General features: G+C 41.9%; 2 protein-coding genes and 1 long non-coding RNA gene across 4 annotated transcripts; 1 reads left to right on the top strand and 2 right to left on the bottom strand.

The window, feature by feature from the left end:
• Positions 1–85: 85 nt before the first annotated feature.
• nat8l (N-acetyltransferase 8-like) lies at positions 86–15,276 on the bottom strand. 2 transcript variants are annotated; one of them, XM_058067305.2, is made up of 3 exons: positions 14,805–15,276; positions 13,960–14,124; positions 86–5,470 (listed from the first exon to the last, which is right to left on the bottom strand). In XM_058067305.2, the coding sequence occupies exons 1-3, from the start codon at positions 15,097–15,099 to the stop codon at positions 5,103–5,105; spliced, it is 828 nt and encodes a 275-aa protein (XP_057923288.2). In that variant the 5' UTR covers positions 15,100–15,276; the 3' UTR covers positions 86–5,102. The 2 variants fall into 2 exon arrangements, with proteins under 2 accessions (XP_057923288.2, XP_057923287.2); XM_058067304.2 differs by having other exon boundaries at positions 13,960–14,158; positions 14,805–15,112.
• LOC144901832 (uncharacterized) lies at positions 3,877–21,415 on the top strand. The gene is made up of 3 exons (XR_013629919.1): positions 3,877–3,890; positions 6,814–6,964; positions 21,329–21,415. It is a non-coding gene; the product is annotated as an uncharacterized LOC144901832 (long non-coding RNA).
• nicol1 (NELL2 interacting cell ontogeny regulator 1) lies at positions 16,644–20,444 on the bottom strand. Its single transcript, XM_058067307.2, has 4 exons — positions 20,326–20,444; positions 20,063–20,188; positions 19,822–19,910; positions 16,644–17,913 (listed from the first exon to the last, which is right to left on the bottom strand). The coding sequence occupies exons 2-4, from the start codon at positions 20,175–20,177 to the stop codon at positions 17,845–17,847; spliced, it is 273 nt and encodes a 90-aa protein (XP_057923290.1). The 5' UTR covers positions 20,178–20,188; positions 20,326–20,444; the 3' UTR covers positions 16,644–17,844.
• Positions 21,416–22,244: the final 829 nt, after the last annotated feature.

Below are 22,244 nucleotides of genomic sequence, written 5' to 3' on the forward strand. Positions count from 1 at the left end.
GAGATGTGAGTACCACCCCACCCCACCCCACCCCACCACATTCATTTTGATTGTTAAAAAAAAATCACTTTGCCAGTACAACATATGAAAGCTTAATGCATGGTCATTTTTAATCGATACAATATATGTACATCCACGTTCATCATAATGCAGGGAATCCCATTTTTACATCTATACTGTTGCATTTAGTATTTAGAAAAAGGGTGGCCTCCTAATCCCATAATGTAATTCCCAATGTAGTGGTACAGCATTAAGGGAACTGATTCAATGCAGCCACTGAGGTTGAAGCAGATTGGCTTTAGTAGCAACACATTTACTCATAAACACCCTCTGTCAAGTGCCATTAGATGTTAATTGACCTTTTCACCACTCCCATCCCAAACTGTCTTTTTATTGAAGCTGTGCTTTGTATTTTGGTCTTCACATCCGCTTTTCTCACAAGCTGTATAAGTCAGTGGGCCTCAGGTGCTATTTACTCCCTGCCTACAGTGGCAATGGCCCTCTTTTTCTCCTCAAATTCCACCCTCTTCCACAAATGCTCTACCTCCCCTTGCAGCTCTCATTACAAATTTCCCTCAGTTGCAATTTAAAAGCCTGGGCTTCGATCCCTCAGCTAGTCCCTCTGTCCATTCCTCAGTCACGGCCATCTATTTGACCTGTCCGCCTCCTAACAGTGTGGCTGCAGATCAGTTCCCCGCTGTGTGTGTGTGTGTGCTGTGTGTGTGTCTTTCCTGGCAACAAGACAGCAGTCATGACAGGACAGAGAGAGCCTCATGGCGTAGCAGCATCTCACTGGCTTGACTTTCACGGCTGGTGTGGGATGGAAGCAAGCAGTGCTGCTTTTTGACTGTTAACTTTTACATCTCCAAAGTTCAAGCAGACAAGGAAGGATGGGGACAGACCCCTGGGTCAAGATGATGGACAGCCCAGTCCCTGAAAGTGGCTGAAAGTCATTGTTATGGGATTGTTGTGAGGTAATGCAGATTAAAACACCCGCATTACTGGAGAATTAGTGCCCTACATATCTTTAAAATATAATTTTTGTCTTTTTCACATTTACAGCTTCTGTTATAAAGTGAGTAAAAACGAGCCCCCCGATGCTATTTACAAGAAAATTTACAACTTTACAGTTATTAACTTACAGATTCAAAACACGACTTTGAATCTTACTCGTAAGAAAAGTCAACAATGTTGAGAGTTGCAATTTTTTGGCTGCAGAGGGTTTGTTTTATCCCCAAATAGTGCGAACAAAGGAGAGGTTAAATAAAAGCCTTGTGAAATGACTTTCCACTTTGCAGGGTGCAGCGACATCACCTTTTCCTTGTCTGCTTGGACAACCATCATCAATAAATCCACCGTTTCCTATTGACATCTGTACAAATATGCAGAGGTACATCTGTGTATACTCCAACATAAAGGTAAAAAAAAGAAAAATACAAAAGTGAATACAATCAAAACACCCCTTCAGTCTCAAGCATGAGTGGTAATGTATAAGGGCTATAACATCATTGCAGCATTTCACATTTGTGATAAAATCTGTCAGTTGTTTTGTAGCTTTGCCTACTTCTTTGTGTTTATTGCTTGACTGAATGGCACGTGGGCACAATCTTTTCCCCCAAAATTATAACAAAATACCACCGTTTTGAAGACACTATGGCCACACAAGGAATAAAAATGTCACATTTGGCATTGGATTTCCAACCCCTAAAAAAATAGCTATTGGTCAGTATGAATTAAACATGATGCAATAACTGTGTCTTGCGTGGATGCTGATGACAGAAACTTTATCCATATTCCTCACAGCAAACAAAAAAAAAAACAATTCCAAAGGACCTGTACTGTAAGACAAGACACAGTTGTGCTACAAGTGCTGAAGGGTTCTTGGCACCTGTGGCCTCAGTCCAGGGTGAGTCCGTTTTTGTACTGGCCACAGTGAAGAGGCATTCTCACCAGAGGTAGAGAGAGAGAGAGGGGAGTCCATGTCATCCATGTTGCAGCATATCCGGCCCCACCTCCCACCCCAACCGCTAATGTGCCACATTCCACCCCTGGTTCCTCACCCTCTTCAGAAGGTGGAACATTCCACGTCGCAGCCTTCTAGTGACTTAAATAACAGCAAATACTAACACATATTTACAATCATACATGATGTAAAACATCTAGCGTTGTATGTTAATCACTTCTGAACCACACTTTCCGCTTGGTAATTGGTAAACTGGTACATGTTAAACACAGGAAGTGAACAACTATCAGTAGCTGCTGAAAAAAGAAAGGATAGGTTTAAATAAGCTCTGCTTCTTCCTACTCCTTTTTAGACATGTCGAATTGTGCAAGTGTAAACATGCGATGTACTGCTATGTAAATTGTTTTCCATCTTGGAAATAAACCAAACCATTACCAAGTAAATGCCAAAAAAAAAACCCTTTACATTCATGCCTTTTGGGTGACATCAATAGTGTAACAACACACAGCATCTGTACATTTCACAATACTGACCCTTTATTGATTTTTTTTATATAACTGATTGTGGCCATGGTTGAGGATTCCCTCATGTTAAACTTTAAAGAGTTTGTGCCATTTAGTGGGTTTTAGAGAAAGTAAATGAGGCCTCTCCATCAGGGGAGGGCTCTCGATGCAGCATACCTTCTCAAAGCAATAGGAAAACACTCTCGCACTCAAGCAAACCGCTTCACAAAAGTCAGATTGTATATCAGCAGAACCTTTTTTACATAGTACTATGAACTGGTTTTTGGGTGGGTGGGACTTTACCTAGCCTTCCCGTAGAATAGTAGATAGACACACAAAAATAATTGTTAATGCACAGTTCCAAAATTCCCCTTAAGCTACTTGAGGCCATCCAGTCCACATGTTATTTGAATCCCAGTGTTTTATTTCACTGCACAAGGCATTCTGAATGTGCTGTTCAGAATTAATTTACTCCCATTTTTAAATATAACCATGCAAGAACTGATATGATGACAGTAGTAGCGCAAATGGCTCACCGTATTCTTGACAATCCACCACCTCTTCTTTGAGACGTTCATACTGTGTGAAATGAGATATAATGTACTGCATGGTATGATATTCTAATCTGGGAAGCCTCAGACACACTCCAAAATGGGATTCTTTGAGCTGACTCTCTGAACCTCTGTCTCATGTTTTTTGAGGCTCCTCGTGCATTTTGCTTTGTACAACATCACAGGGTTTTAAAGACAAAGGATCTGCTGCTCACTCAGTCCGTATAGAGTATACACCAAGTATTTTAGTATATGTTTAGGCATTTAGCTGGAGGTTCACCTAAGGGCTTTAGGTGCTGTGACCTGTGCAAGTCTAAACATGCGAGTGTCCATGCAAACCGCCCCACTTGGCCTATTTAGAAATATTCAGTTTGTGCTGTTTCTGCATGATAGTCACACAATGGCTACCAGCAACATAATGTCAATATCCTGTAGTAAACCTGCAACAACTACTCTCTAATCATTGGCGGTCTCTTGAAAGATTTACAAGCACTGGCTGTGTATACATCATTTGGCACCCTCAAACTGTTCACCCAGCATTTTAAGAATCAAATAAATCAGAATTACAAGTCAGCGGATGCCATGTGCTCTGAGTTAATTCCCCATTAATGTAATTTTAAAAGACATTTTTCATGCAAATGTTTCACATTATCATTTCAAATCTAAAAAAGTAGCACAATATTTTTTCATTATATACATATATATTTATATATGGAATATATATAAATATATATTAATTGATTTTTTTTCCTACCATTTTCCAGGGCAGGCGCTGCACACACTGGGTACAGAGGCATGCCACATTGCATTGCTTTTTGCATTCTGCAGTTGCTTGGCTGGCAGGCAGATGTCATCCAGGCAGCATTGCTTTTGGTGAGTGTGTCTTTTCTTCTGCACACACACGCACACACACACCCATATATGCCTGACCCGACAGGACATCTCACTGCCCAGATGACATCTGAGGGTTTGAGGGGGAGTCTACTAAGGAACGTTCTGGGGGGGGGCAACAAGCTTTAATAATAAAAGCAGTGCAGCAAGGCGTTGTATCTCATGCAGAGATGGTGGGAAATGGGTGGGGCCACAGACAGGGGAGGTCAAAGGTTAGTGGTGAGGAGGGGGGTAGGGTCTCGGCCCAGGGTTGCAGACAGATTTGTAAATGGGAGGAAGGGAGAGGTCATTTTTATGATGTTTGTTAGCTTTTTATTATTTTCTGGAGAGACACAATTTAGGTTGAGAATGAACACTGCTGGCTTTTTTGTGCTGAAGTCTTGTAAATATTGCTCGTTGTCATGTCTTTACCACATCAGTGTGGTTTAAGACGCGGCTGCTTTGTCATCTGGCAGATAATTGCATATTACAAATGTAGGTTAAGTAAAGTAAATAGTGTAGTTGGGTAATACTTGGCTCATTACTTTAATGAATATTACATTGTATATTAGGGCAGCTCAAGAGACCAAAACCAGAATGGAGAGAGAGAGAGAGAGAGAGAGAGAGAGAGGAAAAATGCACATACATGGTGCTCATCTTTCTATCCGTCTCTCTCACCATGCTGGTCACACGCTTTGCTGTGCTTCAATATGGCGTCTACAGCCAAATTACTTAAGATGTGTGGACAATGCACACACACCAACCGCACTCAAGGAAGCCACATCTCCCCCCTTCCCTTTCATTGCCTGATGCATATTACGGGGGACCAATCAGGGTAGGGTGTGGTGTGTGTAGGGCGGGGCGGGGTTCACTCGGGAATAGTGAAGAATGGGGATATTGATTATGGGATATCCACAACTAATGACGATTTTCCTCAGTAGGGAAGGAAGGGAAAGGGGGCAAGGATACCAAAACAGATTGATAATAATGAAAATGGAGGAAATAAAAAAAGAATGTCAAACAATACTATAAAAACAACATAAACATTATAGATGTTAGTGACTGTAAAATTGAAGTGTTAAGTGATTCTGTCTAATAAAATCAATAAAAGCTGTCAGAAGAGAGGAGGGGCTCTTGGGTGTGGGGGAGGGGGGGTCGACGCTCTCTCTCTCTCTCTCTCTGTCCCTCTCTTCCTCCTTCTCTCCATTCCACCTCTCACTCCTCACGGAGCTGCAGACGGTACCGGCTGTATCGGATCTGGAAGAAGAGCCTCTCCAGCATGGAGCGGCTCATGCCAGGAAGCCTGTAGTCCTCGCTCTGGCCCGTTCGGCAGAAGCCAAGCGACTCATACAGCTTATGGGCGGCCATCTTGACGGCCGTGGTGCCCAGGACCACAGCGGCATAGTTGTTGCGCACCGCAAACTCCAGAACGCGTCGGCCCAGGGCCTTGGCGATGCCTTTGCCCCGGTAGCGAGAATCCACGGACATGCGTCGCAGCTCCACCATGTTGTCATCTTCGCGGCCTTGTGCCGCCACAATGCCCACAACATGTCCATCCAGCACTGCTACCCAAAAACAAGAGCCTATAATGGGATGGAGCACATTGAGTTAGTTTAGTTTAGTGTTACAGATCACATATTGTAGGCATTTGTAGAGATTGTGTGTCAATTTACTACAATGGCACTTTGCATTTGTTTTGTCACAGCGAAGACGACTGTATTCCATCAAGCAGGCACTGGTGTAACAAACTGAGTGCTGACACACAGATTAAATCAAGTCAGATAAAAATGTCAGCAGACAACGCTCCTCCACCAGAGGAAAGAAAAGCAAAGACAAACAACATAACGCTGCTTTCCAAGTCAAACAAACATACAGCCTGTGTGCGTGCTGTGTTCAGCTGTGCATACCATAATCTGTCAAGGAAAATGACCCCTTCTAACCTCCCCTGTTTTTATTATGTAACCTATCAAATGTATCCATGGCATATCCATCCAGTGGTTAAAAGGTATTATGCTCAGAGGCCATCTGTTTGTAACTGAACAAATTATATCATGAGTCCATGACTGACAGATGTTTGTTTAAAAAAAAAAGGAGCTTAATGAAGCTTGAATCCTTATTTAGAGTAATTTCCCTCTTGTGTTGTGTTGTCTTTCCCAATTGTGTTGTTGATCTTAAGGGTTCTCAATTTATCCAAAAGTGTCTTTTTAGTGATGTACTAACAGCATTAGTATTTGGCACAAAGGACGTTTTCCATCAAGTCCTGTGTACTTACATACTGTCCCTTGAGCATGCTTATGAGCACCAAAAGTGCAACCAGTGATCATGGGTGTTAAATCAGGCCATTGCTCTGCACGATTACATGCATCCCCAACTCATCACTAGGCAATGATCAGTTGACAGCCCATCCTCTCTCTTCACCAGTGTGTCCAAAACATGCAGATGCAGGTCTTCTGATACCATTACAAAGTCAACCATAGACTACAGCTGCTTCTGTGTTCTGAAGCTAGTAACTAGCCGGTGTGGTGTGGAAAGGTATCACTACGCCAGTAACGTACTTCTTCAATGTAACAATGTTGATCACAATAATACTAATATCACTGGAGCTTGGTTAATATGCCGGCCACATTATGTAAGTAAGGAATTGTTAGCATTTTTTGTCGAAATAGGGGTGTCACATTACATACATTTTTAGCCATCTTTTTTTCATCTGTTTTTATATCTTCAGAAGGCACAGGAGAGAAATCTACAAAATTCCCCCAAAAAGTGCAGTTTTTCTTCAAAGGGCTGGATATGGTCCACGGGCCATAATTTGCCCACCCTCCACTAAGGGGGCTGCGGGGAGCCTGTGTGTGTGTAATATAGTGTTACATTAATCCCTTAGTGAGTCTTATGGTCTTATCAAACTGTTATCTTCCTCATGTTGCAGCTTTCACTAACACAAAGGAATCACGCTGCAATGTGTGTTTTGTGGGAATAGGAGAGGATGAAGCGGGCTATAATGCCCTCCTGACCATCTGTCTGACTGGAGCCGGTGCCAGGAATGAGGACAGCGCATTAACAGCATGCACGGCAATCAGGTACACGCCTTTTCAGCCACACTAGTGACATCCACACATCCTTCAGCAATTAAACTGAAGGGCATCAAAGCTTCCTTGACATTTCAACTTCAAGAAATCTGTTGCACTGTTTTACTCGCTGCTTTTTATTACATGCTTACACATCCAACAACTGCAGTGCAATTGAATCTTCTTTGATTTCTGCATTTCTTGTGACGATTATATTTTATTAATTTTGTTTATTATGTATTTACATATTTAGATCTTGAAAAGATCTATTATAGCTGCCAGGGCCTACATCCTGAGTGAGCGAGGCACATAGAAGAAGTGAGGAGAGGGGAGGGGATGCAATGAATACCGATGACTAAATGAAGAGTGAGGGACTCACTGTATCCATCTATCTGTTGATGGCTGCTCTCCTGCTTTGCAACACATCCACTTTACCACTGTGTAACACTAAAAAGAGTGACATGGTGACTACTTTTCTCCATCGACATCCATGTACGGCCTCCTCCTTCTCAGAGTATGGATTTGCTTGCTCACCAGTGTTGGGAGTAATAGCATTAAACAATGGCTGTTACTCTTTTAATCTCTTTAACTGCTATTTTAAACATTACAACAATGCTACCGGCATGAAATGTGGTGTGTTATTTGACACTGATATGGAACAGCTGCTTACCCGCCGCCTGCTCGCTCTTACAGATGTGAACCGTTTTCAATCAGTTCTCATCTTTTACTTTAAAGAGATGTTCAAAAGACTCTACTTTGAGCTGTTCCGTATCAGTAGCCAGATACGTTAGAACCAATTTAGAGAGTTAAGATATGGGTCATCATTGTTCACATAAATGAGCCGTTCAAAAGACTTGACTCATTTGCAAAAATCACGGGAGCGGGAGTTAAAGCATCATGCTAAGCATGTCAGCACAAACACTTCTTGATGTGTGAGGCGTACGGTATATCCCACGTCTGTTATGAGAAATTAATCTCATCAAACATCTCTCAATGACACCACGCTGCTAATATACTGTATTTGAAGGCTTGTTTCTTTTTAAAATAACACAAACAGTCCAGGAAAGTAACAGGAACTAAATACTTTTTTAAAGTAATATGCCCAACGCTGTAATATGCCCAACGCTCTTGCCCATACATCAGCAGTTGCCTCCTCTATTGTGTACTGACAAAAATTAACAGTGAACTGTTCTCCTGATTGATGAAACTCTGCATCATGTGCTCGCCCATTAACTTGCATTATCTTTACAGCCTCCCCCGCCCATCAACACACCTAAGGTTTGTTTGTATGGAAAGCGCATGCCCCACATTTTGCACACACACTACACTTTACTGTGTGCACATACCACTGTTCACGAGCGAAACCGATCCTGCCTCTCAGCCAGGGTCGAAGGTCATTACTCGGGCGGGGGCGATTTGGGGAGCGACTCTGCAGTATTACATCAAGAAAGTACTTGCAATTGACTGTTAGGGTCAGATGTTTACATATACTCATCATGAGCTTGAAGGTCATATCAGTTCTTGGTCCCTTAATTTTGAAATCATACTTGGCAAAATTCACTTATCGCAGTCAGGAACCAAGTAAGCTTTTTAGACCCCAAAACACTGGCTTTTTCTCTATGGAAGTACGGCAGTGACAAGCACCTTCCAGGTCACGCACACTCCCACCCCTTCAGAATGAAGCAAGTACTGCAACTACCTCCTGTATGACATTTCTGCGTATTTTACTGTCCGATTAGCAAATACACAGTTGTGCAAATTCAGCAATTTGTGCTTAGTAAAATTGACAATTATGAATATGTATTCATATTGATTTCTTAATATTAATATTTATCATAAGGTTTTTCTAATTTTCTTCTCATCATGGCTCCGTCTCTGCACATAACGCTTATAATAAGTGGTGCTGAAAGTTCCAGAGTGTCTTTGAACTTCACAAGGCCAAGCCCTGAGTGATCATGACTGACAGCAGCTGATACCTTGTTTTTGCTATCATGAAAAATATGTCTGACAACACATTGTTGGACCAATACTCAATACTTTCATATGACATTCTTGCCATTAATGGATGCATGGGCCATTCCGTGTCAACCTCACCCACTCCGATTTTGCTCTTATTCACGTAAAATAGTCTCTATACCATACAAACCAAGAATCAAAAATCTGTTTTTCAAAACTCTAATTATTAAGGGAGTAATTAAGGATTGAAGATTTCACGTTGCCTTAGCACCCCGACAGCCACGCCCATTTAGCTTTAAATATAATCAGTATTTTTGGTGAATTCAAATATGCAGTCAGATTTTTTTCTATAGTCTTAATACTTACTAAATCATTTTGGAGGGTTCATTTTTGGGCCTCTAAATCAGATTTTTCAAGACTTTCATACTATGTTCTCTGGTACCTGTAATATGTCATATCAAAAAAATTTGGTGTACTCCCTTTCATTGTACCCTGACACCATCACTCACTGATTTGGATAAAGGCATAACCCTATGATGACACTGATTATTCCCTTGAAACACCAGGTGGACCTGGAAGTGGCTCTCAGTCATGTAGGTCTTCCCCACTGGGTTAGATAATGACACTGATATATGCCTCTGTTTGAAAAGTTGGGAAATGGGAGAGGGGCAACAAGTAAAATGCAGTTGAATATTAATATTAAATATCCATAGACTCCATCTTGTCCATTGGTTCAATTTTCGCCTAGTCAGTGTGTTGCATTGACTGATTATTTGTTCTGACAAGTTGTGAAGAAGATAACAGAATTAAGGGTTAATCAAAGAACTTACCACTTTTCCGGTAACCGTAAAATGGATCACAGCATTGTCCCTCGTCATGTTCATATCTTTGTAAAGAAACCTTTGTAAAGCGCAATAATCTGTTGTATCCAGACCTGCATGGTCACTCGCAAAACAGATTTACATTGTATGTCTTTATATTGGGAGTAAAAACAATATTCACATACAAATCGGCTTGATTAGAACCACTAATCACAGAATAAACTGTGATCTTAGCATGTACACCTTGACATGAAGTTGGGACAACGTGGGGGGATGCAACAGCCAGGTTGCCTTCTAATTTGTTCATATTACATCCTAGAGGTACCACAGAACACAACATGCAAATTTTGAAAAAAAAAAAAACTGGTTTGGGGAGACATGAAATTTTGCGTGCCAAAATTGCTATACAAAGTTTTGACCAATTTTGTAAGTATTGGGAATATTGAAAATCTGACGTCAGATTTGAATTCTGTATGGAAGCCTACCTCAAGGAGCAAGGTTTGGTTTCCCTTCCACTAATCGTTTGGGAGTAAACAAGGATGAAAACACTTAAAAATCTTTGGGATCGGGTAGCAAAAAAACATATAAATACATAGCAAATGAGTTAAGATGAGAACTGCGCCTTGGGAAATGCCCCTTTTCTCAGGAGTTCAAACCATAATGGCGCTGCCATTATCACAAAAAGATAGAACATATTTAAGCAAAGTTAAAAAAATCATGTCAATGTTCTGGGGGGTGGTATGCAAATGTCCCTCCCATTGGTTGAAATGACATGAAGTGTCCCATAAGTAAACTTCTGATCAGATCTACAGTATGTGATGAACAGACCTAATAGTGTTACAGTGAAGAAAATAAGTATTTGAACACCCTGCTATTTTGCTATTTCTCCCACTTAGAAATCATGGAGGGGTCTGAAATTTTCATCGTAGGTGCATGTCCACTGTGAGAGAGATAAACTAAAAAGAAAAATCCAGAAATCACAATGCATGATTTTTTAACAATTTATTTGTGTGATACAGCTGCAAATAAGTATTTGAACACCTGTGTATCATCTAGAATTCTGACCCTGAAAGACCTGTTAGTCTGCCCATTAGAAGTCCACCTGCACTCCATGTATCATCCTGAATCAGATGCACCTGTTTGAGGTCGTTAGCTGCATAAAGACACCTGTCCACCCCATACAATCAGTAAGACTTTAACTTGTAACATGGCGAAGACCAAAGAGCTGTCCAAAGACACCAGAGACAAAATTGTACACCTCCACAAGGCTGGAAAGGGCTACGGAGCAATTACCAAGCAGCTTGGTGAAAAAAGGTCCACTGTTGGAGCTATCATTAGAAAATGGAAGAAGCTAAACATGACGGTCAATCTCAATCGGAGTGGAGCCCCATGCAAGATATCACCTCGTGGGGTCTCAATGATTCTAAGAAAGGTGAGGAATCAGCCCAGAACTACACGACAGGACTTGGTCAATGACCTGAAAAGAGCTGGGACCACCGTTTCCAAGGTTACTGTAGGTAATACACTAAGACGTCATGATGTGAAATCATGCATGGCACGAAAGGTTCCCCTGCTTAAACCAGCACATGTCAAGGCCCGTCTTAAGTTTGCATATGACCATTTGGATGATACAGAGGAGTCATGGGAGAAAGTTTTATGGTCAGATGAGACCAAAATAGAACTTTTTGGTCATAATTCCAATAAGCGTGTTTGGAGGAAGAAGAATGAAGAGTACAATCCGAAGAACACCATCCCTACTGTGAAGCATGGGGGTGGTAGCATCATGCTTTGGGGGTGTTTTTCTGCACATGGGACAGGACGAGTGCACTGCATTAAAGAGAGGATGACTGGGGCCGTGTATTGTGAGATTTTGGGGAACAACCTCCTTCCCTCTGTCAGAGCATTGAAGATGGGTCGTGGCTGGGTCTTCCAACACGACAACGACCCGAAGCACACAGCCAGGAAAACCAAGGAGTGGCTCCGTAAGAAGCATATCAAGGTTCTAGCATGGCCCAGCCAGTCTCCAGACCTGAACCCAATCGAAAATCTTTGGAGGGAGCTCAAACTCCGTGTTTCTCAGCGACAGCCCAGAAACCTGACTGATCTAGAGAAGATCTGTGTGGAGGAGTGGGCCAAGATCCCTCCTGCAGTGTGTGCAAACCTGGTGAAAAACTACAGGAAACGTTTGACCTCTGTAATAGCAAACAAAGGCTACTGTACCAAATATTAACATTCATTTTCTCAGGTGTTCAAATACTTATTAGCAGCTGTATCACACAAATAAATTGTTAAAAAATCATGCATTGTGATTTCTGGATTTTTCTTTTTAGTTTATCTCTCTCACAGTGGACATGCACCTACGATGAAAATTTCAGACCCCTCCATGATTTCTAAGTGGGAGAAATAGCAAAATAGCAGGGTGTTCAAATACTTATTTTCTTCACTGTACATTAAGTGCAGTTGTTTGGTATTGATCTAAGCAAGCAGCACTTCTTATCAATGCATTTTTAATAACTGGTTCCACTTTCTTTATATGATTAAAAGCCGAGTTTAAAAACCTGTTAACTTTGCTGTTGGATAAGTGAAGCAATAGTATGTGTGGATATTACAGCTTTGGAGTCACGGAGATGCTACACAGCATCCTCTGTTGTTACCATGGTGATCCCGAATCCCCTCTAGTAATATTGGTGGACTATTATGGACACCTTTCGTTATATTAGCATAATTTTCCACATTTTCTTTGCCTCAAAGAGGAGCAATACAGGTACTGGACATTAGCTCAGCAAACTCTCCTTATGTATTTGAAACTTGCCTTCCCCAGATTTTCCAACCGTTTATTTGTCTGAGAGCTAAATGAAGCACAGCGGGTCAGAAAAGAAGCTGCTCAGTAACTAATCTTGTCACACACGGGTCTTTGAATGACTCCTCATTAAACAAAGTGAGCATGTATCACTACCAGCCATTAAAGCTTCCTTCTATTACATCCGCCTTCTCTGCACTAAGAAGCTCATCGAGCAATGAGGAGGATTTTAAGACGTCTGCTCTTATTATTCCTAGCCTTCATTGGCAACTATTGATTGGCTGATTGATCCGTGATTGCCCTCATTACGGGGGGAGGAAGACGGTGCAATTGGAGCCAGCTGATGTTGGATTTCGTTTGGCCCAGAAAACATATCCAACATTGTAATGTAATTCCCGGAAAAATTGCTATTACAAAGAGTCCAAAGCAGACTTTTAAGACAACACAGTAATAAAAGACCCCCCAGCTTTGATGCACAGATCCTAAACACCCCCATATCATGCAGTCTCATGATTCCGTCATTAAGTGAAGCATAGCAACACAACAGCTCCTCGTGTCATATAAGCATTGTCTTAAGTGAACAGTTTGAAAATATCGGTCACCATCACATTTAGTACACACCTTTCGGCCAAGTGACAAGCACATGTTTAAATTTAACACACACACATGACTGTCATTGTGAGAGTTTGAATGTTGTGATGTTGTGTAACCTCGACCCTCCCTTCCCTGACCACCAAGTTTCACAGTCGAGCGCTTATTCCCTAATACCGCTCGCTTCCGGCAAACAAACTGCAGTAAATTCCCTTTAACCACAAGTACTCCTTAGTGGGGCATTCAATTATATGTACTAACTAAATCAATAACATTGGTGGCGTGTTCAGGTGCTCGCCCGCCCCCCTCAGGCCCCACCCCTCCAATTCAGTTGACATTGTCCGAGAGCGCTGGTGCCTGAACACCCCCTACACCACCCTGCCGCCGACTAAACCATGATGGTCCTGCAGCAATAATGGGAGTGCTCGTTTGCGATTGTGCGTGTTGTGGATTACTCGGCCTGTGGCCGCAGGAAGACACAAAGACTGGCTTAACTATAGCACCTGCTTTAGTTGGGATAAATGATGCTTTTTGTACACAATCTCAAGAATTTACTAGAGGAAGTGTAGCAAAGCAGTTTCCTCCTCCTTAGAGGATGAGTGGTGATGCAGACCCTCCTCCCACCATGCCTTCAAGTGGGGGGAAGGGGAAGAAACGCTGGGAGGAGTGGGGGCATATTTGAGCATTCACTTCCGCTTTTCAACTTGCACGTGTGTTAGAGGTTTTTTTTCCCCCCTTAAAGCCTTTCTAGACACACGGGTCGGAGAGAATCCATCGCCTGCTGACCCACTAAACTACAGTATATCTCATGATGCATGCAAGATAGTGTCTTTTCTTACCTGTGGGTTTCATGTAATAGGCCTCAATGTCAGCCATGTCCGTGTGCAAGGCGTGATCCAGATAGCTGTGGATGACTTTCCTGCTGTAATAGTAGCGAGCGCCCATGAGAATCAGCGGCACGCAGCAGGTCAGTGTGAAGGATTTGGTCATGGAAAAGCACATTACTAGAGAGAAATGGGAGTGACAAACAAAGGAAACCTGTCAGAAGAGAGAATCATGTGTTTGATTTTTGCCAGTGAATACACAGGACAGCAATAGTCATTGTTATTTTTGATAGACACCATAAAGGGGTGTCCAAAGTGCAGTCTGGGGGACATTTTTCATTATAGAACTTTTATTTGCCTTTTTTTTTACAAAATGTAAAAATATAAATATTAAAGTGTCCCCCTCTAATCTTTTCTTTTTTCATTATGTGGCCCTTAGTGGAAAAAGTTTGGACACCCCTGACATAAGGTTTCTGTAGCTTCTGTTGGGAGTAGTTACACAAATGTGACGCTCGGGGCGCAAAGGCATACGCAAGAATGGGTCACGCTGCATTTTCTGCAAATTCAGTTTATGTACTTTAAGTAAATATTGCCAATGTGCAGATTAAAGATGGATTTACTGACAAAAAAGCCAAACCAGATGACTGCACGCTTTGTCCACATTTATTCATTCATTCATCGCCCCGTGTTTGCGCATGCGTCTGCCCATGCCTTTTGTTGCATGCCGGTGTTTGAACACACCATCAAAATCCTTTAAGATATAGTGTGAACACCCTGTGCGGCCATCTCTGCATTGATAGTTGAATGGGTAGTTTGAATCCTGCGCACGTAAAAATGCGTCAAAAAAGGCGCCGACTTACCTGTGAGAAGAGCGTACAAAAACTGGGTTCGGCTTTGCTGCCTGAGCCCCCTAAACGCCGTGTTCGGTATCCTCTCCATGATGCCCTCGTAAAAGATGCGCCGCACCTCCTCTTGGTCGCCGCGCTCGAACTCGCGAATGAAGACCGCGTCTCGCCTCGCATCCTTAGCCTCGCCCGGGCCGGACGGAGAGGCGCTCCACATCATGGGTGGCTCCTTTTTACTCCCAGGTATAGCATCGTGTTCGTCCGCTACTATTTTAGTCTCGCAAACCATTTTGGGAGACGAACAATGCATGCAAAACAACCAGCCGGGTACGCTTTGTACACTGTGAATGTGAGGATGGCGTTCCTGCTTAAAATAAAGATGGATGGGGAGAAGACTGAGGAGGAGGAGGAGGAAGGAATGGGGAGGGGGCTCTGCTGCAACCCTGAGCGACTCTGGCGACCAAGGCAGGCCGGCTCGCCACCAGCTGTATTTATAGTCGGGGCAGGGCGTGTGGATGGAGGTCCTGGGGACGGGAGGGGGGGGATTCTGTGATTGGTAGTGCCGGGGAGATGCTGATGGACTGAAGAGAAGGAGGAGGAAAAAAGAGGAGAGACACGCTTTTTATTGTACCAGCGGATTTGGGTCGATATGAAGGAGGGGAGGGGCCTTAGCTGCTCCATGCTGATGCGTCAAACATGGAGGATGCTACTTTTTAGACATGCCCCTCGACGTCTCAATTCCAACACTAATGAGCTTTGTTGGCCCCTCAGGTGCTTCCTGCACTGCAGTGCACTGCAGCAGGTATTCCATCTCAGACTTTGCACGCTCGCTTTGTGACAGAGATGGATCTGTGCCTCGGTCCTGCTGCACCTAAACCGACTTGAACGCATCAATGTTTGCTGTGCCTCAACCTCTGACTTGCGTTGTTCATAAATGCACATCATTGGATCACTGAAGCCACTCGGTATATTTCCCTTCATCTTACCTAGGTGGCTTTTTTGGCAGAGCAGGAAATACCAATACATTTCCAATTTGGACAATCATACTTCCAAAGAATGCAGGTCTGCAGTCTGTCACCACTGCTGCCCTCTAGTGGACTCTTGGTAAAATGAGCAAAGGGTTCAACTCTTTAATTGTAACTTTTCACTTTCTTTTTATTGAATAGCACAAAAAGAGAAGCATAAACCACAAAAAAAGTACCTTGACTGTACAACTAAGAATGACGTGACATTATAGAAGCATGTTGTGCTACAAGAGACAAAGCTAGCATTGTTCTAATAATCGGGCGGCACAGCGATCGAGTGGTTAGCGCGCAGACCTCACAGCTAGGAGACCAGGGTTCAATTCCCACCCTCGGCCATCTCTGTGTGGAGTTTGCATGTTCTCCCTGTGCATGCGTGGGTTTTCTCCGGGTACTCCGGTTTCCTCCCACATTCCAAAAACATGCTAGGTTAATTGGCGACTCCAAATTGTCCATAGGTATGAATGTGAGTGTGAATGGTTGTTTGTCTATATGTGCCCTGTGATTGGCTGGCGACCAGTCCAGGGTGTACCCCGCCTCTCGCCTGAAGACAGCTGGGATAGGCTCCAGGACTCCCCGCGACCCTCGTGAGGAAAAGCAGTAGAGAATGTTCTAATAATCTTCAATGTGGCTTGTCTGTTAACACCCTGAACCCCCCCCCCCCCCTTCAAAGAGGTCGCACTGCGTGACGCTGCTACTCCGGGTGTGACCCCTGACCCTTTCCCCCTTATTTCTTTAAAGTTGCCGTTCATAGTAATAAAAGTGACCCACTTATGTCAGTATTGGTCAGAAAGTCAAAAATATATACATTCAATAACACATTAAGTCAACATCAAATAAGAAATAGCTGTAATTCATTTCACGTTACGGTACTGGTTTTAATGTATGGCGCCCTCTTGTGAACACAGTGTAGAATTACATCACTTAAAATGCATTTTCTGTGAAGCAGAGCTGATTTGTTTAATATTTTTGAGTAGCTCCATGAAAACTAGAGACATATACAATGGGAAAAACACAATAATTCAAATAATCTGTTTTTTTTAGACATTGGGTTTATATATTTAGCCATAGTCCCGTTTTTGTAATAGCTTAGGGATAATGGTCCCCATTTAACGCCTCTGTACTTTAATAAACTTCATTCGTTTTTTGTGGCCCCTCCCTGTTGGAGTAGCAGCAAGTCCAGCAAAGTGCCAGCCCCCAGACTGATATTATTGGTGTGTCACTAAAAGTCAAGGCGTGTTTTGGCTTTTAGTCTTGATGCATCTTATTTGCAGCATTTCACCTCGGCTTGCAGTCGTAAAGTAGGGAGGGAAGGGAGAATGCTGCATTGCTGCGACACAGCTGCCCGCTTGACTTGGGGCGCCCTCTTGTGGAGGAAATAGGAATTCGCTGTAAAATGTCCATTTTCCACATTTTGATATCAAGTTCATGGCACATTTTATTTGTCTTTGCTCCCGCCCACCCCCAAGTTCACAACTTTTTTCTGCAACCCAAAAATTTTGACGTTATTCGACTTGAGCTACAACACAATCACATGATTTTTTCTCTCGCAGACATGACAATGCAAAGACTTGTGTGACATTACAACATCGTGTACAAGCGACGGCAACACGATTATGACTATCTCTCGATATTGCGGTAATCTCAACGGGATTGTGGTAATTTCTTACATACAAAATCTATACATACAATCTATGGTAACAAAAGGTGCTGTAAATTCATGCTACAGTGCTGTGCTAAGTGAAGCCCGACAAATATGTATGAGACATGTCTCTGGACGTTATACTTTTTCTTTTTCCAAACCAAAACAAGATCAACAAATCAACATCATGTGGTTTGAAAAAGATGATGAACAGATAAACAAAGATAATTCCCCAAAAGAATCAACTTTGTAAGACATCTGTGGTTTGTTTAGAATGATAAAAAAAGTGCTTCATCACAACATTCAATCACAGAAATGAGAAAAAATAAAGTGTCCGTTGTGTGTGGAAATAAAAATTGCTGTACATGAGTAGTTTTGGAACAGTGTGGCTTCAGCGCAGTGAACTGGGCATGCAGTCGCACAAAGCCCGCCTCTCAGCCCTCAGCACCAGTGTTTCTGTCTGCAATACAAATACCACACAGTCATTACAATTGGAAGATGCTCAAAATCCTACACACAGAGCCACCAGGGGGCGTATTATCCAATAATAAGATCCTGGGGAGTGTCCTTTTGTCCATTCTGGCTGTTTTCGATTAATACAGGTGGAATGGGTTAGAGGATAAAAACATTTTAGAGTGTGTTCCTTTAATTGTAACAGCAAAAAAGGTCCTACTGAAAATGCCATTTTTGACATTTTCACATTTATTAAAGGTGCTGTTCCTCTTCAACTTCAAATTACACTTTTTTAAACCAAAACACACATGAGAAGGCACCACTGACTTCCAGATGTTAGAAAGAGTGGTTCAAAATAACAAAAAAATATATATATTTTTTCAAAAATATATAATCACTATTACCCTAAATTCTGGTGCATAAGCCACACCCACTAAATTCAGAAGAAAAAACAGATTTGCTCTTTTATACTGTATTTGCCGCCTGTGTCCAGATCGCAAAATTCTATGAGGACCAGGCAGCTCGTTATTTAACAGGCGCTATGAAAAAACTCACGATGAGCATGCCAACCTATTGGAAAATACAGGAATCAATATAACAGTCTGACTCATGGTGCAATCTTACAAACAACATTAAAATCATCACGCAGCAACTGACCAGTCAAAGGGCACCTAGGAAATATACATTACAATACGAGTTTAAAATGACAAACAGCAGCTATTTTAACATCTACCCATAATGTATTACTCCCAGAAAAGCACTTCATTGGTGCTGCCTCTGTTCATCAGAGGGAGCCAGAGCCCATAGGGAGGCTGACGTCATTTCAGCGTTAAAATGAATGCGTTGCTCAGGCGCAATGGATTATGGGAAAACATCTATTAAGTTGCTGTGTGGCGTATATAGTGTTGTTCGTGACGTGTTCTTAGTAAGATGACACCATGAATCTGACTGCTGTTATACTGTTATAAATATAAACCTTCTGCAATTTTCAGTGGGTTGATAAGCCTGTTGTGAGTGCACTGATAGCTTATGATTGGCTTCTGCCAAAGAAAGAGATACCCTTTCATAACTGACTTGTGAGTGGCACAGAATTTGAAGTCGTAGTAGTTCTGAAGTAAAGCCGATGGATGACACAAGATTAGAATTGAGCCCTAATTTAACCACACTGCTGTTTAAACTGCTGGGTTCAAAGTTGAAGAAAAAAGTAATGGCTTATAGACCCCCCCCCCACCACCATGCAGTACCTAACCAAGGCAGACAGCAAATTTAACATGACTAAAAGTGAATGTGTTTCTGGTTTAGATTTATTTTATTTTCTAAAAGCGAGGTTACTGAACTTACTTGACATAAAAGGTTTAAGATCCCAAAAATAAGTAATAATTACCACATATATATCTAACAGAAGGACTTTTAAAAGAGTGATTCATATAAAGTGGGGGGAAATATTTTACAGATTTTAGGAATCTAAATAGTAAAAAAAAATAACTGCATGAACATCAATTCTGATGCCTAATACTAATCATAATAATAAGCACATACTCATTGAAATGTGTCACAGTCATCCCTCGCTACATCGCGGTTCATAATTGGTTGAGGATCTGTAGCCTCTTAGTAAAAAAAAACCCATACATCTTTAAAACAGGAAGAAATACCGCATAAGGCATTAAGACCGACTTGTGAATGTAGTAACCTACATTGGTCACTAGGTGTCAGTACTTGTACTTGTGAGACCACCGCTGAAGCACCAGACTTGAACAACAGGCTTAATAATCATAATAATAACAACACTGGTTACTGTTTCGGCGATATCCCACAACAATGGCCTTACTTACAGGCAACACTTACAGGTGAAACCTGTAACATTTGGCAGAAAATAGCGAGAGATAGTGTAAATATTGTAGACGGTGAAACATACCCTGGCGTCAAGGTTGAACGCAGTCTTCTTTAGGTCCTGCAGGGCCCTCTGCATAAACTCAAATGCATGGCAGTCAACACACGGGCGACCTGGAATAAGAGTGTTTTACTGGCGCTGTGCAATATTCATGAAGCAAAGTCGCTCCTTTTTTTTATTTGCAACTCATTAAAAATGGTTACATGCGTTTATCAATTCCCCCTCCCTAAGAAAGGAAAGCAACAAAATGATTCCAACCACATACTTTCTGCAGGGATGACCGTCCCCGTTTCCTGGTCAGCCTCTGCACCACCGAGACACAGAAGAAGCTGTGTCGCCAGGAGGAGCGTCGCTGCCTGCATCAGTCCTCTGGATGCCATGATTCCAATACCTGTAGTTCCGTCATGTTATTAAAAAAGGTGCTCACATTGCACTCGAACCTCAAGTCAGTTAAAATGACAACTACATCCGGCTATTTGTATTATAGACCCATGAATGTAGCCTGCTAAATGAAGTGTGTTCACCTACCCCGAATCTGTCGACGATGTAAGCCTCAGAATAGCAGGTCAGCTCGGAAAGCCAGAGGAGAAATGTTTTACTGGAGCCGAGGCCAATGAACGCGCATGCGCATCGCTCGCCATGTTCTTCGAGGGCAAAAACATTTAAAAATAAAATTATTCAAAATATTTTTTAGATTTGCTTTCAGTCCTCTTATTTGTAACTCTTATGGGCGGTAGGACGTAGACGATGTCCAAAACATGAGGGTTTGAAACGAACTTCCTCCATTCCAGTGTTGTGTCCTTGGGTAAGACACTTCAGCCGTAGATATTAGAGGTAAGACGCCGCATCTCGCGCTGAGCCGTACGTCATGTCGCCGCCATATTGGATGGGTCAAGGCTGCGCTGTAAATGAATACAAGTGAATGGACTTACTTTCATAAAGCGACTTTCTCCAAAGTCTTTCTACTAATTTAAGTTAATTCATCTCGTTTATACATTCACAAACGAACTAATATACTTGGGAAACAGTTAGGCACAAACAACAATGTGATTGCTTTTATACAATGTGATTGTTTTTGGTGCCTAGCTGTTTCCCAAGTATATTAGTGCAAGTGTGAATGTATAAACAAGAGGCTTTATCTTAAATTCCTTTGTAGAAAGGCGCTTCATAAAAGTTAGCACATTGACTTGTATTCATTTACAGTGCAGCCCTGACCTATTCAATATAACGGCGACGTTTGACTTGATGCTACCCACCTTCCCTCCAACGCAGTCACTGGTGTATAAATGTGAATGAATTGAAGTGGCCTTTGGCACAAGTTGGCAGCCACGTTTCCGATTTTAGCTGTATAGCCATGGCTACAGGTGTAGTTTACAGTCGACAGTGGTTATTCTGTAAATGTTGAAAAACCTGCGTATATATGTATTTAACAACAATGTATTAAGTACTCATCACAACACAATATAAGTGAATGTTGTTATTGTGTTTTTGTTGTGAATAATTGTCGTTCTTCACATTGCTGTTCATCCAGGGCTGTGTTTTGGTGAGTCTGGTTGCTGGAAGTGTTCTCGTCGTGACCTCCCAGCCAAGATGGCGGCGATTCAGAAAACGCGCTGGGGTGCGTTTGATAATCACAACTTCATTTCACTCTTATATATATTTATAGTTGTTTATTGACGCAGCAGTCAAAAAGTTTTGTAAGTGAATACGGTATTTTTTTAATTGCTTTTTAAACCCTCTCGATGTCATGAGCACTTCAAACACAAGTGAACAAACCATTTTTTTTCCAGACCTAACATCAGTTACGTCAAAAGCTAAATTAATGGCATTTGAATGAAGTGGCCACTGAGCTTAAGAGTGCCACTGGGTGTCTTTAGCAGGTTGCAACATAGAGACTGGAGTCAGACAGATGCAGACTGTTTGCGTTTGTGTTAACATTTTGTCATCTGATTTGAATTTTGTGTTCCAATTAATTGTGAGCAAGTTGTGTAGAATGTACTGAAACATTGAACAGCTGGACTTGTGCATTCAATAGTTTAGAGGTCAAATGAAGTAAACCTGTAAAAGGTTATACTGTAGTGCATTTTTGGTTGAAATTTCACCCAAAAGCCAAATTCCCCTAACTTCAGGAAGTGTATATCATGAATTAATCAGTACAATGTTAATTTTTCAATAACAATGGTATAAATATAAAATATGCGTTTTTTATCAGTATTATTGTGTTAACTCAGTTAAATAAATTGTATTTCATTTATTGAATACTGATTGAACGATGTTTTTTCTTATTATGGTGTAATAGCAGTTATATAGTTGTAGTGCACTATATGATAAAATATAATTGCATGTTTATGTATGTCGGAAATATTCTTTATTGTTATCAGTGAGACGCTGTTCAGTGCTTGTATATTACTCAGTGGGCCTCCAAACAGATGTGGGCGGGGTCCTGA

The sequence above is a fragment of the Doryrhamphus excisus genome, linkage group LG2 (assembly GCF_037039965.1).
Source record: "Doryrhamphus excisus strain RoL-2023G ecotype Guam linkage group LG2, RoL_Dexc_Guam_v1.1, whole genome shotgun sequence".
In the NCBI taxonomy this organism is placed as follows: domain Eukaryota; kingdom Metazoa; phylum Chordata; class Actinopteri; order Syngnathiformes; family Syngnathidae; genus Doryrhamphus; species Doryrhamphus excisus.

Bases quoted from the DNA above. Each gene is read 5' to 3' on its own strand.
- nat8l (XM_058067305.2), bottom strand. From the start codon at position 15,099: ATGCATTGTTCGTCTCCCAAAATGGTTTGCGAGACTAAAATAGTAGCG. The intron at 14,125-14,804 runs GTAAGTCGGCGC...ATTTCTCTCTAG, and splicing joins TTTGTACGCTCTTCTCACAG to TAATGTGCTTTTCCATGACC. The intron at 5,471-13,959 runs GTAAGAAAAGAC...ATCCCATTATAG, and splicing joins CTATTACATGAAACCCACAG to GCTCTTGTTTTTGGGTAGCA.
- nicol1 (XM_058067307.2), bottom strand. From the start codon at position 20,177: ATGGCATCCAGAGGACTGATGCAGGCAGCGACGCTCCTCCTGGCGACA. The intron at 19,911-20,062 runs GTATGTGGTTGG...CTCTTATTCCAG, and splicing joins GACGGTCATCCCTGCAGAAA to GTCGCCCGTGTGTTGACTGC. The intron at 17,914-19,821 runs GTATGTTTCACC...TTTGTATTGCAG, and splicing joins CGTTCAACCTTGACGCCAGG to ACAGAAACACTGGTGCTGAG.